At 42.4% G+C, this 12,496-nt stretch overlaps 1 protein-coding gene across 3 annotated transcripts in view; it reads right to left on the reverse strand.

Moving 5' to 3' along the window:
* LOC136852034 (gastrula zinc finger protein XlCGF8.2DB-like) overlaps positions 1-3,825 on the reverse strand; it is a 62,845-nt gene extending 59,020 nt beyond the window's left edge. For 2 of the 3 annotated variants that reach the window (XM_067126514.1, XM_067126513.1), the window contains exon 1: positions 3,249-3,813. Coding sequence is in view for 1 of the 3 variants with exons in the window: in XM_067126515.1 (XP_066982616.1) it covers positions 3,249-3,262 (14 nt within the window). In the remaining 2 variants the exon portion in view is untranslated. Of the gene's footprint in view, positions 1-3,248 lie in introns of all 3 variants that reach the window. The other variant, XM_067126515.1, reaches the window with a different exon arrangement.
* Between the last annotated feature and the right edge of the window lie 8,671 nt (positions 3,826-12,496).

Consider the following 12,496-nt stretch of genomic DNA (forward strand, 5'->3'; position numbering starts at 1 on the left):
GGAGAACTCCACAAAAACCTTCACTATTGAACAACCCAATCCAAAGATTGGAGCCATTGATAGTGTCCGAGCCGCATGGCCAGGTCGTGCTAACCCCTCTCTAATGGCCCCAAAGAGCCGGGGACAGACAGCTTAAAGTTTACCTGGTCACTACGGCCATCCAGCCATGGAAGAACCAGGAACAGTAGCTCATGGCTCTCCAAAAACTCTATTAAAAACCAAGAATTCAGGAATGACAGCAGTACAAACAGGCTGCGCAAACCCTTCCCTGTGCGATCCCGAAAGACCGTTGGGGAGGAACAGAAGTGTTTCCCTATCACCCCGGTTGCCCGACCAAGGAAAGATAGGGAGAACACTTGTGGATCATCAGCAAACCTAACCTGACCTATACGCCTGGTAATGAAAGCCAACGGTCCGTGATGAGTCATCCAAAAACCCCCTCAGTGCGATCCCAAAGGACTGTATTGAGAAGCAGGAAGAACAATCCAAACTTGTTGCTGACCATCAACCCAGTAAGTCGACAGGGAAAGTGAGGAGCGAACGAGCCGCACGAGGGATCGACGGACTACTTCTCTCAGAGAGAAGAGAATTCGACTCGAAGCAAGCTCCAAAGCTTACAGTGACAAGACAAAGAGAACCTCAAGTCTAAGGGAGAGGCACTCAGTGCCAGCACTGCCTGGGGAATCAATCACCAATGGTGATCGAGTCTCCCCACCCACCCCAAAGGCAAAGACACACAACAAGAAGCTTAATAAGCCTTCTCAACTCGCAGAAGTGAGGTTCAAAAGCACAATGTAGATGAAGGCGATGAAGGAAAGGAGAATGTCTCTACCTCCTTCCACCACTGCTGAAACTCACCTCGTCTGCAGCAGTCGGAAATCGCAAAGACAAAGTCGCAGAAATCGGAGGAATGAGGCTACCTAGCCTATTCCAATGAATCCAAAGGAAGGCTGTGACAGCAGGATTGCCTTAACTAAGGCAACCCTACTGTCAAGGAACTGCCAAGGGTTCAATCTACCATACCTGAAGGGTCAATTCATTAGCAAGTACTGTATGTTGGAGAATGAACAGCTGTTGTGTAACTGCCAGAAGTTGAAAACAGTATTCGCAGAGGCAAGGAATACACAAACTTGATTCCCTACATGAAGACTTATTTGACTGATGGGTTTGGGAAACCAATACAAACACATTGTCAGCAACCAAAAAAGGAAAATGAACACAGGCAGTCCTCGGGTTGCATCAGACTCAGGTTATGTCATTCCTGGTTTATGTTGCTTTTCAAATATACTATTCATACAAAAATTGGTTCCGGGTTACAGCGGATGTTCCGAGGTTACTTCGCCATCTGATGATGCGACGGAACAGTAAAAGTACATATAGGTACAATGTAAAGAAGATTAAAAGTACGTACAGCTACAGTATAAGGAACAGTAAAAGTACATATAGCTACTGTACAATATTAGGAACAGTATAATTACATAAAAACAGCTACAATATAAAGTCAAAATTTGGAGGTTTTCGGATGCACACCACATCAGAATGCTAGTAAAATACTGTACAGTACTGTACACCCAGAGGATTAAAGCTGAGGCTTTCATCACTTTATCTCTAATTTTTATATGTTCTCCTTTGCGACGTTCTGGTCTCACGTCGTTTTCCAGGTTACAGCACAGCGTCGGAACGGAAACCCCTGACGTAACCTGGGTACTGCCCGTACTCAAGTTTCATCAATAAGCGTTCAAACAGCAAAAGTTGAGCAGAGTCTCATGAGGGACGTCTGGGGTTGACAACGGCTGGAAGCAAAGTTGGGTGGAGACTGACAAGTGGGGGGGCTCCCCCCACCTGTCGGTAGTTGACTACCTTGTCAATAAGTTTGCATGGCCATTCCGGCTTGCATCTCAAGCTAAAATTCCTATGTAAAGAACAAAGCTTTGCATTTGTATAGGAACAAATTACAATTCATTCCCAGCTTCAAAGCCAGTTTGGAAATATGTACTCCAACCAAGGGTATTAACGAACTTGAGTGTGTTTACATAACCAATAGTAATCAGGGATGGACTTGGTCTAGGTTTCCCTTTGGGCGAGCAACTGCTTCCCTTGGTACTTTAAGCCTTTCTGCTCAGATCCCATGTAGCTGTTGCTCTTGGTTCAGCCACAGGCAAGTGACAAACAGTGGTGCAGGGAAATATCCTTCCCTGTTGATGGTCACTAGCAAGAGCAGCCTACCAGCATCTGCAGAGTCTAGACTACAAATCCTTTCTTTAAGATAGAAAAGAGTGCTTCCATAGACACAAGAGATCATATGGGAACAGTTCTTCCAATTCCTGTACATGATTATTCATGCTTATTAATTTATATTTTTTCTTTTAACAAAGCACAGTCTGCCAATATCCTTTGTCTGGTCATCCCTTAATTTTGATTATTTCAAGTTCTTTGCACCATTTCCTTGAGAATTGTTCTTCCAGCACAGGAATCTGAAACGTCTCTCGCACTGACGCATCCTTCCTTTTCCCTACATACACCATTATTAACTCTTCTCGTTTGTAGTTTGTAGTTTGTAGTCTCATCCCCTTGTTTCACCAGACACAAGCTATAATGATGTTTGGTGCCTCCAGTGGGTGTGCCTCAGGGCCAAAGTGATGCTGCAAACACCCTTTTAGTTATGCTGACAGTGCACCACGTGAGGGGCACTGTCTTTTTCAAGTAATAAATTTTGGGTTGAGGGAAAATAAAATTAGCAAAACGGAGTAAAAATCAAAGATTGTGGATGGTGCAGTTTGTACAAATGAAAAACATATGAAAAGTACTAAAAATATCTGTCACTTTTTGCCACAAATGCATTAACAAACATATAATATAAAAGAGAAACACAAAGGAAAAATGATAAGTGTCCATTTGGCTAAACATAAGTGACTTCTGTTACCCACAATGCCCACTTAACTTCTCGATTTCTTCACATTTTGGAAGAGCTTGTCACCACAACGAGGAAATGATTGTTACCTCATTACATACCTGGACCTGAGATCGAATCTCAGCCGGGCATCAGAACCTCTTCATTTCTTTCTGCCTTGACTTGGATCTCGGCTTCGCAGGGACAAGCATTTCCAGAACGTGAAGAAGTCGAGAAGTTAAGAGAGGGCGGCACTGTGGGTAATATAAGTCACGTACGTATCTGGTCAAGAGTATGATCTCTCTCTCTCTCTACATTAGTTCATAGTTTACGTACATAAAATTGTTTCAACACTCACCCAAAAAGTAACATGACAGCAGACAACTCATGGCATGTGTCCAGTAGAGGTCAATGCATCCTACACAGGCAGCAGGTGACTCCAAAGCACTTTCAAAGGACCTACAACTTGCAACTGCATGTAGGAACACTTACAAGCACACATCTGTAAAAGAAACAGGAAACAGTATACATTAAAATGTGCAAATTGAAGATACTTTGTATTTCTTCTAGATATACAAACCCAAAGTCTTTCAGGGAAAAGGAATACAGACAGAACTTCTGCCAAAGGCCAAGCACTGGGACCTATGAGGAGGGAAAGTGAGAGCAGAAAGGTTTGAAAGGTGTAACAGGAGGAGGAAAAACCTTTCACCACTGCATTATGCAAGAACTGTCAGGAGAGGGTTGAGGAAAGTAAGATGGAAAAAAGAGAATATGAACAGAGCTACAGTAAAAGGAATGGAAGGGGTTGCAGCTAGGGGCCAAAGGGACACTGCAAAGAACCCTATAGAATAATACCCTTTTGCAAGGGCCAACAAAATCAAACTTCCACAGTGGTCATCCTTCCATCAAGAGTAGGCGTGAGGGTTCCTTAGGGTCCCTCCCCCAAAAATGGACCCAGATTCATGGCTATGGGGTCACCCACTTGCCCCATCTACCACCTTGTTCCAATGCCACATCCCTCGCTTAGTTCTCGTGTCAAGCAATAGCAGGACGCTTCATTTGACCTAACTTGACCCCTGATGACACAACTCCTCTTCCTACACCTGCGAGTGCTGACATAAGGCCATTCTCAAGCACTGCCGTGGTGCAGTAACCCCTCAAGACAAATGACCACTGATATGTCTAATTTGGTAAATGTTTACATTACAATACTTTCGTAAGGTACCATACTGAAAAATGTATATGAGAGAGAGAGAGAGAGAGAGAGAGAGAGAGAGAGAGAGAGAGAGAGAGAGAGAGAGAGAGAGAGAGAGAGAGAGAGCATAGAAAGTTTAGGGTACACCTTTGGTAGCATAACCTTGCCTAGCCTAGTCACTACTCCCATGTCTAAACTTGGGTGAATATCATCACTGACGGGACAACGGTCAGGGATGAACACCGTTGCAGATTCTGGGAGGAGTCTGCTCAGTCCAGTACCCGAGGCACAGGGTATATGCCAAGTTACGCATAGCTACCCCAAGGAGAGACTGAGTTGTACCAAACGTCAGCCTCGGATTGGAAGCACGCCCACTACCCTTATCTGGATGAGACTGATAGACGCGTGCTGGGGATGTTGTTACTGGTTCAGAATGTGCGCACAAATGGTAGCATACAAGAAAGGGCAGCAATCCAGCACAGACAGCGTCTGAATACAAAAAGCACAGATCTTCAGTTGTTAGGAACAAGATGCGCCAGAAAATGTGATGTGCACATGTTCTCGAGAGATACAAATCCATATGGACGATAAAGGTCTACTTAATGCGACTGTGGTCTAGGCATTCCTGGGCAAAGTACATCTGTGAAATACCCACTCATGAAGGCAAAGGTAACGAAGGGCTTCCTTGCCCCAAAGAAAGGACGCCTAGACAGGGGCACTTCAAAACGCTAGCAATGGGTCATGAGTCTTCGGGATGAAGCAGCATGAAATTGAATATTGTCACAAGAAGCTGCATCGTAGGGACACAGATGTGTACAAGCACATGGAGCAAATAGGTAGGCTGCATTTCCATTTGTGTATCATTACCATAAGGAGCAGAACCTTAAAGTAATGGTATTCAAAGGAAAAGTGGATGCACCGTATTGTGAAAATCATACGAGGAATAAATTACTTGAGCATTTTGCAAAAATATTGGGAAAGATGTTGGAAGAAAGGCTGACAGAAAAACTGTTAAAGTAGATCATGAATAAAAGTTGTCTTGAAGATGTCCAGACAGACAGACAGAGGGTGGAAATGTGTCTTAACTTGATCACAGCTGAAGGAAAAAGTGACAACTTTTGATACTAATTTTCAATAACCATTTCCAGCTCGAACTGAAAAATAGCTGGGCACAGGTCTGTTGGCCGGGGACCCTTACCAGCCTGTTGGACTGTGAAACAGCCTCCCAGAGGATGCCGTGAAACTGGAATTTCAGAAGTTCAAGTGAAGGTGCAATGCATTACTACCCTAACACTATTCCCCTTTCATTTCAATATATTTTTATCTATTTGTTAATTTATTTGTTTATTTTTTCTTTTTCTCTTCTTTCTGTACAGTATTTCCCTTTACCTCTCCTTACTTCTTCCTAATGAACACCATATTCTTTTTGAAGCTTGAATTTCAAGTCAATGGCCCCTGTGGGCTTGTTCCATATGAATAGGTTTCATCTTCTGATTCATAATAGAATAATATAAGGCGACTTCCCAGAAACAGTACTGGTGTACCGGCCCGGTGTCCATGGGACACCCAGTGACCCAGCAGTGGTTGCTCTGGTGCCATCGGCAGTGGGAGCTGCAGTACTGGGTGTATTGGAAGCGAGAAACCCCGTAGCTTTGTCCATGGAAGAAGGAGAAGCCCTATGGAACTTCTTACGGCTGGGAGAGGCAGCCTTCTTCTTACTCCGCTCACTAGCTTTAGAAGAAGAAGGGGAGGAAGTGACAGCACACGATGAAGATGGAAATGAAGATGAAGATAATAACAATGACTCCCGATTCCTCTTCTTCGACTTCTTCTTCCGGTCGCAGCAGGCCTTGGACAGCAGGGTAAGTAGGAAAATGTCATCAAGAGATGAAAACACAGAGGGTAACATCTGAGGGCACAGTACCAGAGGCATGTGCTGTGTTATCAGACGTAAAGGTGGCCCTGAAGCTGGAAGACACCGTAACCGCATTAGTAGTGACTGTTACAGTGGAAGCAGTTACTGGAAGGCCTTTGGAGGCCTTCAAGTGGGAGATCAATCTCTCAACATTCGGGTATCCCAGGAGGCCTAGGGATGGCCATAACTCCCCAAGCCCCTTGGGCTCCACAACACCTGCAAGACAAGTTGGATTAGGTGAGGCCATCTCCCTTCGCCCCAAGGGGGAGTGTCTTCCCATGGACAACTCCCTCTGAGCGAATGGACACCGCCACAGAGTAGTCAAAACGGTCAACGGATCCTCTACGCTGGCTCTATACTGATGATGCAGCAGGAGACAATGAAGGAGAAACTGCTTCCTTAGGAGTAGCAACAGCAGGAGAAACTTTCTCTCTCTTCTTTTTCAGAGCAAACTTCACCCACCGTTCAGAAGGCCAGACTCGACACTCACTACACAGGCTAGCCTGGTTACAGTCATGCTTCCTGCACGATGTACACAAAGTATAAGGGTGTATTTCTAACAAGGAGAGGAACCAATTACAAGGTTTCTTCTTACGTGGGCAATGCCTTATAATAAAAGGTTTCCTCTCCCTAGGATGTTGCAAGTCATGGGTTTGCATAATAAATGTATTAGCAAACAAATATACACACTCATATACACAAGAAACAACAGCAAAAGGAAAGCGAATAGCAGTCGGGTAGAGAAGTGTAGAGATGCCTTTACACGAAAGCAAACTGGATTGCTTACCCCTTCCACTGGTAGCTAACAACCTTGTTTGAAACTGAATGGCCATTCCAGCTCACATTTGTAAGCAAAATCCTATGCAAAGACCATAGGTTTGTATTTGTGCATGAACAAAAATGTATTTATTAGACAAAACTCATCAACAATCACATGAAAAACTAAGGAATCCTAAGAGAGAGTGAAAACGAGAGCAAAGAGCAAATTGGGTAGAGAGTGTATACAGATCAAAACACAACAGTGGCCAGAAGCAGAGTGGAGTGCATAGTGACAGGTGGTGGAACGTCCCCCTGCCTGTCGACAGTTGACGACCTTGTCTTAAAGTTAAACTGCTGTTCCAGCTCGCATTCACAAGCTCAAGCCTACGTAAAGAACACAGGATTAGCGTAGGAACAATTTGATTTTGACCATTATATAACAGACTTTTTAAGCAATTTGTACTTTTCATAAGTATACAAACCCAGGTAGGATTATTCCTCTGCATACTCATGATGAGGAATAATCCTACTGGAAAAGTGATGGTCTGTATTTTCCTAAGAATATTTATATTTTGTGGCTTAATTTTTATTTCTCTGAAATTCTTTCATATTTTGCAAAATCTTACGAACCTCTGAACTGAAGCGTGTCATACCTTACGTGTTTAGAGGAGTCTAGGCGTATGTATGTGCAAAGAACATTGTGTATGTACAGTACAAGCATAAGCTAACAAATAAACAAAAAACACCAGATTACATGATTATTAGGCTTCCCTGTGTTTTTTCCATGGATGTAAAAACCGAATTGTATCAGAATGGCCAACTTGCCCAAGATTACTGACTGAAAATCATACCAGTCACCCACATCTTCCACCTCCCCCTCCCTTCTTATCAGCATGCCATCGGCACTCAGCATTCTCACCAAGTTCATAGGCAGGGAGTTCAATCGGTCGAGGCACGGAAGACTTGCTGTATTCAGACTTACTTCCCTGGTTGTGGCCTCCTCAAGTGAAAGTCCAACATTTCAACAGTGGCTCCTCCTAGCCTGACCTTCCTCAACCTAACCTATCCTAGGGTGCTGAGCTCTGGCCTGAACTGGGGGTGAGCCCCTGGGTGCCCCTAGGTGAGACTGGGCACAGAAGAACAACATGTGCCACCTATTCTGTAGTACAGTATTACCTTTCCATCTTTGCTCTGCAGACCTGGGGTCATAAGTTTGGTTTTTGCTCAAAATCTCCAACAGCACACAATTACATATCAATTCTGAGGTTAATTACAGGTTAATTACAGTCGATAACAAAAAATAACAGTCAGTTCTTGACAACAAACCAAATTCTATAGAAAAGTCCATTTCAAGAGTAATACCCGATGCGGGCTGCTCCACAGTTCTACCAATTATAGTAATAATAATACTAGGACATCCTCAAATTAAAATCACCAAACAAATAGACACAACACGATAGCTAACCCTCCCTTGACCTGACCTCACCTGAATGACTCACGTTGGGTTTTTCAATATTTGTGACCATTTCAAGGTCATTTAATCCATTTAACTGCCCTCACCCACCCTACCCCCAAGTCTTCCTTCACCCAGGACCAACAATCATAACTGGGGCGACTGACCTTTGAGTCAGATAGCCCTTCTCCTCTTCCCAGTCATAAATAGTATATACAGTAGAACCTGGGCCTCGACCATACCAGAACTCAACATTATCAGATTTCGATGTGAAATTTCGGAAGTAAGAATTTACATTGATTCGGAAATAACAAACCAGAATCAGACCTGATGGATCTCACGATGTTTGTGAACAAAAGTGTTTTAGTCATGCAGCTAGTTGGCATTGTTCCTACAAACAGTTAAGCCCAGTTTATTGAAAGACATTCTAAAGTGATTTTGTTTACACTAATCAGGTAGGCTTTGTATGGAATTTACCATAAAATAATACTGAACATAAACACTGTTTATATGGCCTTACTGCAAAGGCCACCAGAGGGAGCTCTGGTTTGTTTACAAACTGCTGACGTAACTTAGGCAGTTTTCTTAAGTTTGTATTAACAGATATAACAGCATTTGAAAATGTTTTATTATATCTGGAACAGTTTTATTACTTTACATGTTACAGTACATACTGGTACCTAGCCTAGCCTGGGGTATGGCACTTGGTCAACCATCAGTAATTGGGCGCAGGCCAGTTTTTGATACGATATCATTTAAAAATGAAAAAAGTTCTTCAACTCTGAACTTTCTTAGTACTGATTCATGTGTAATGTTTTTTTGTTTTAAAAAGGCAGAGTTTGGGTAATGACTGGTGGTCAAGACTGGATTATTCCATTTTCGTTATTTCTTATGACACAGCCTATCGTAACCTAACCTATCTGACCTTCTTCAACCTGACCTAACATAACTAACCTGACCCACCATAACCTAACCTGGCTTGACCCAACATAACCTAACCTGACCTAACCCAACATAACTTAACAGCAAACCTGACTCAACGTAACCAAATCAGACTTAGGAGCTGTATCCTCCACCTGGCTGGTGGGCACTGGACCCCCTCACCACCAGGGAAATGACTGATGTCACGCCACCCATCAAGGCTAGTAGGAGGTCCAAAATGGTCCCACAATTCATGGTGCAACGACATTAAACTGAAGAGAGAGAGAGAGAGAGAGAGAGAGAGAGAGGAAACTTCTGGGCAGATACAGACATGGACACGGAACAGCTCTTTCTAAACATGTATATAATGTGTGTATATATTTATATATATATATATATATATATATATATATATATATATATATATATATATATATATGTGTGTGTGTGTGTGTGTGTACATTAATACGGTTGTAAATTGTCTAAATGATTCAATATATCAATAATAATCGACGCCATAAGACGGTCGCTAGTCTCCCTCACACCACCACTTTGGGACAAGAAAATATATCATCAAGAAATATAAAAAATCGACCTTAAATTTTCTATTTCCGTTTATAAAATTCATGAAAATTGGACAAATTCAGTAAAAATGATAAAATAATAACAGGGTCTCGAGTTTTAGCTATACTTGCGAATGAGAAGCAGCGTTGGATTATTTACGTTGTTGTAGTAGTAATCGAGAGATCCACCCTTTGCCAGCAGCTCTCTTCCTCCTTTCAATGACTTATTAAGAATTATTTTTATTATGTCATATTTTATAGTAGATCTTTCATATTTTCTATTTGAAACCTATCAATATCTATCAAAACGTGAGATTTTAGCCATTACTTCATCCTTATCTTCTGATATGGCTGCAAATTCTCTTTCAAGATCTGTTTTTTCCTTTGGCTGGGCTTAAATTAAGACTGTTTCTCTATTATATCATATTCTTTAATAGATAATTTCTATATATTTAACATCTAACAATATCTATTAAATGGAGAAATAGCCACTAATATTTCAGTCCAGTCTGATGTTTCTAATATTTCTTATAGGTTAGTAAATGCTTTAGATTTCCAGATTATCTACTTTCTGAATGTTTAGTTCCTTTCCTCATTACTCTTCTTCTGCCATTTAGAACAAGAGTTCTAAGGAGATCTTGCTGTTGTACCAGTTACAGCGAGTTTCTTCTCTTACTTATTAGATTAGAATATAAAATTGAGGCCAAAGGCCAAGCACTTTAGTGCCTATGGTCATTCAATGCACAAATGACTGAGAATGACAGCTTTGAAGGTGCAACAGGAAGAAAACCTCACAAAAGCAGTTGAAGCACTATGAAATAATTGGTAAAGAAAAGGAAGAAAGTAAGATGGAAGAGAGAATATGAGAAAAAGGTACAGTCAAAGGAACGAAAGGGTTATAGCAGCTAGGGGCCTAAGGAGGAGGCAGGCTGCAAAAATCCTTAGGAATACCTACAGTGCACTGCATGAGGTGTGCAGCTGCACTACCCCATACAAGTCTTCATATACATATATTTTTGTCACACTTTCCAATTATTCCTCTTTACTCTGCTTTTTTATTTGATTTGGATTTCTTTATATGTCTTATCATTAGTTCTTATATTTCCTTTCTATAACTGATTATTGTGTTTTGCTAGAAAAGCTGAGTCTAAATCAACCATACTCTCATTTACTTTGCTTTTTCAATTGTTACATAATTTTAATTTTAATTCAATATTTTCTAAACAACTCTTTTGAGTCACTCATTTTTACAATTTAGTTTCCTGTAAAGAAACTATTGACCTTTGTCAGTCTGTTGCACTTTTTCAATCCGCCCTCAGATCCTCAAGACTGCTGGGAGAATGAGGCTGGTGGTATGTTGATCTCCACCACTCAATCATCAAACATGCAAGTGCAGCCCTCCTAACCTCTTCAGTCCGTCACAACAACACTGAAGCGCCAACAATACGGCAACACCAGGCTATAAACCCAAGTATCATAGGCCGTGACTGACAGTTCATACAGCATTATATGCTGTACAAACTCGTTGCGTCAAAAGAAACGGCGCATTTTTACTAGTTTATTCCCACAATGCATTACACACACTCTGCATCGTCATCTATGTTGTAATGCTTCCAGTCATTGAAAATCAGTGTTTCTAATTAGACCAAATTCTGATATTTTTCTCCAAGGTCTTCAATCCATCCCTTGCAAAAGAACGACGTGTAGCTTTTAGCTTTTTTCTTTTAGTATCATCACTTCCACATACTTCTATAACATGTCTGCATATTTAATTCATCTATACACAGTGTATTATCCATACACACACATATATATATTGTAAAGATTGTAAGTCACCACATACGGCGCCAGCGTAGTGTTTCAGCCCAGCGCCATTAATTAAGTCTCCGCTGAGCATGTTTTCTTCGGTGACTTCCATTTTCTTCAAACTCAATTAGTCACGCCTAAAACGTGCCAGGTAACGCATTTTAACCATTTTTACTTTATACGTATTTATACAAATGTCACACGGCCCAGCCAGCCTCACATGTTTCTTCATTCACAGGCATCAAGACTGCATCCAAGTTCTGTATGTTTTGTATTGTAATTTGTACTCGTTCACTGCATGTGTGTTTCGACCTCAGGTGCAATCAGATTACATTGTCTCGCGGGCCGGCGTCAGTCGGCGCTATATAAACTTCACCTGGATCTGTAATAAAATGGCGGTAACTTTTGCCTGCCGTTCTTTGACACCTTATAGTGGTGACCCCAGATATCCCGGAGCCAGTGCGGACAACCACAGCGGCTGTCTGCTCCAGAATTTCTCACTCTGCGCAGCTTCGCTCTGCCTTCCATAACAGCATTTGGGCTGTGCCTAGATCTTCTTGGGTGTGGGGTGGGTGGGCGGGACTATCTCACTTCGTATGTTGGATGGATGTTATATATTTGCTGACGTTCCATGAGGCGCAGATGGTGGGCTCGGGCGGAGCTGTGATGTGAACTGGCACGGACGAATTGAACCGCGGTTCTGTGGATGAATCTGCGACGGCGGTTGGCACTCTTGCGACGTGGGACGAGCTGGTGAGCAGACTTTAAAAGTTCCTCCTAAGCTTGCTCTCACCCGCCATAGCGGGCGCCTGTGCTATCAGCCTCGCAACCATAAGCCGCCAGCCTCAATTCAAAGGCGCTTGCGGCATAGTACGTGAATCTCTCCACTACCAGGCTTGACTCGCGGCGGGATGCGCAGGAAATCTACCTTTGCCAACTCCTCCCGGAGTACGCAACAGATCGCTCACCTACACCATGCCTATCGAGGACCTCA

Source organism: Macrobrachium rosenbergii, chromosome 24, assembly GCF_040412425.1.
Source record: "Macrobrachium rosenbergii isolate ZJJX-2024 chromosome 24, ASM4041242v1, whole genome shotgun sequence".
Classification (NCBI taxonomy): domain Eukaryota; kingdom Metazoa; phylum Arthropoda; class Malacostraca; order Decapoda; family Palaemonidae; genus Macrobrachium; species Macrobrachium rosenbergii.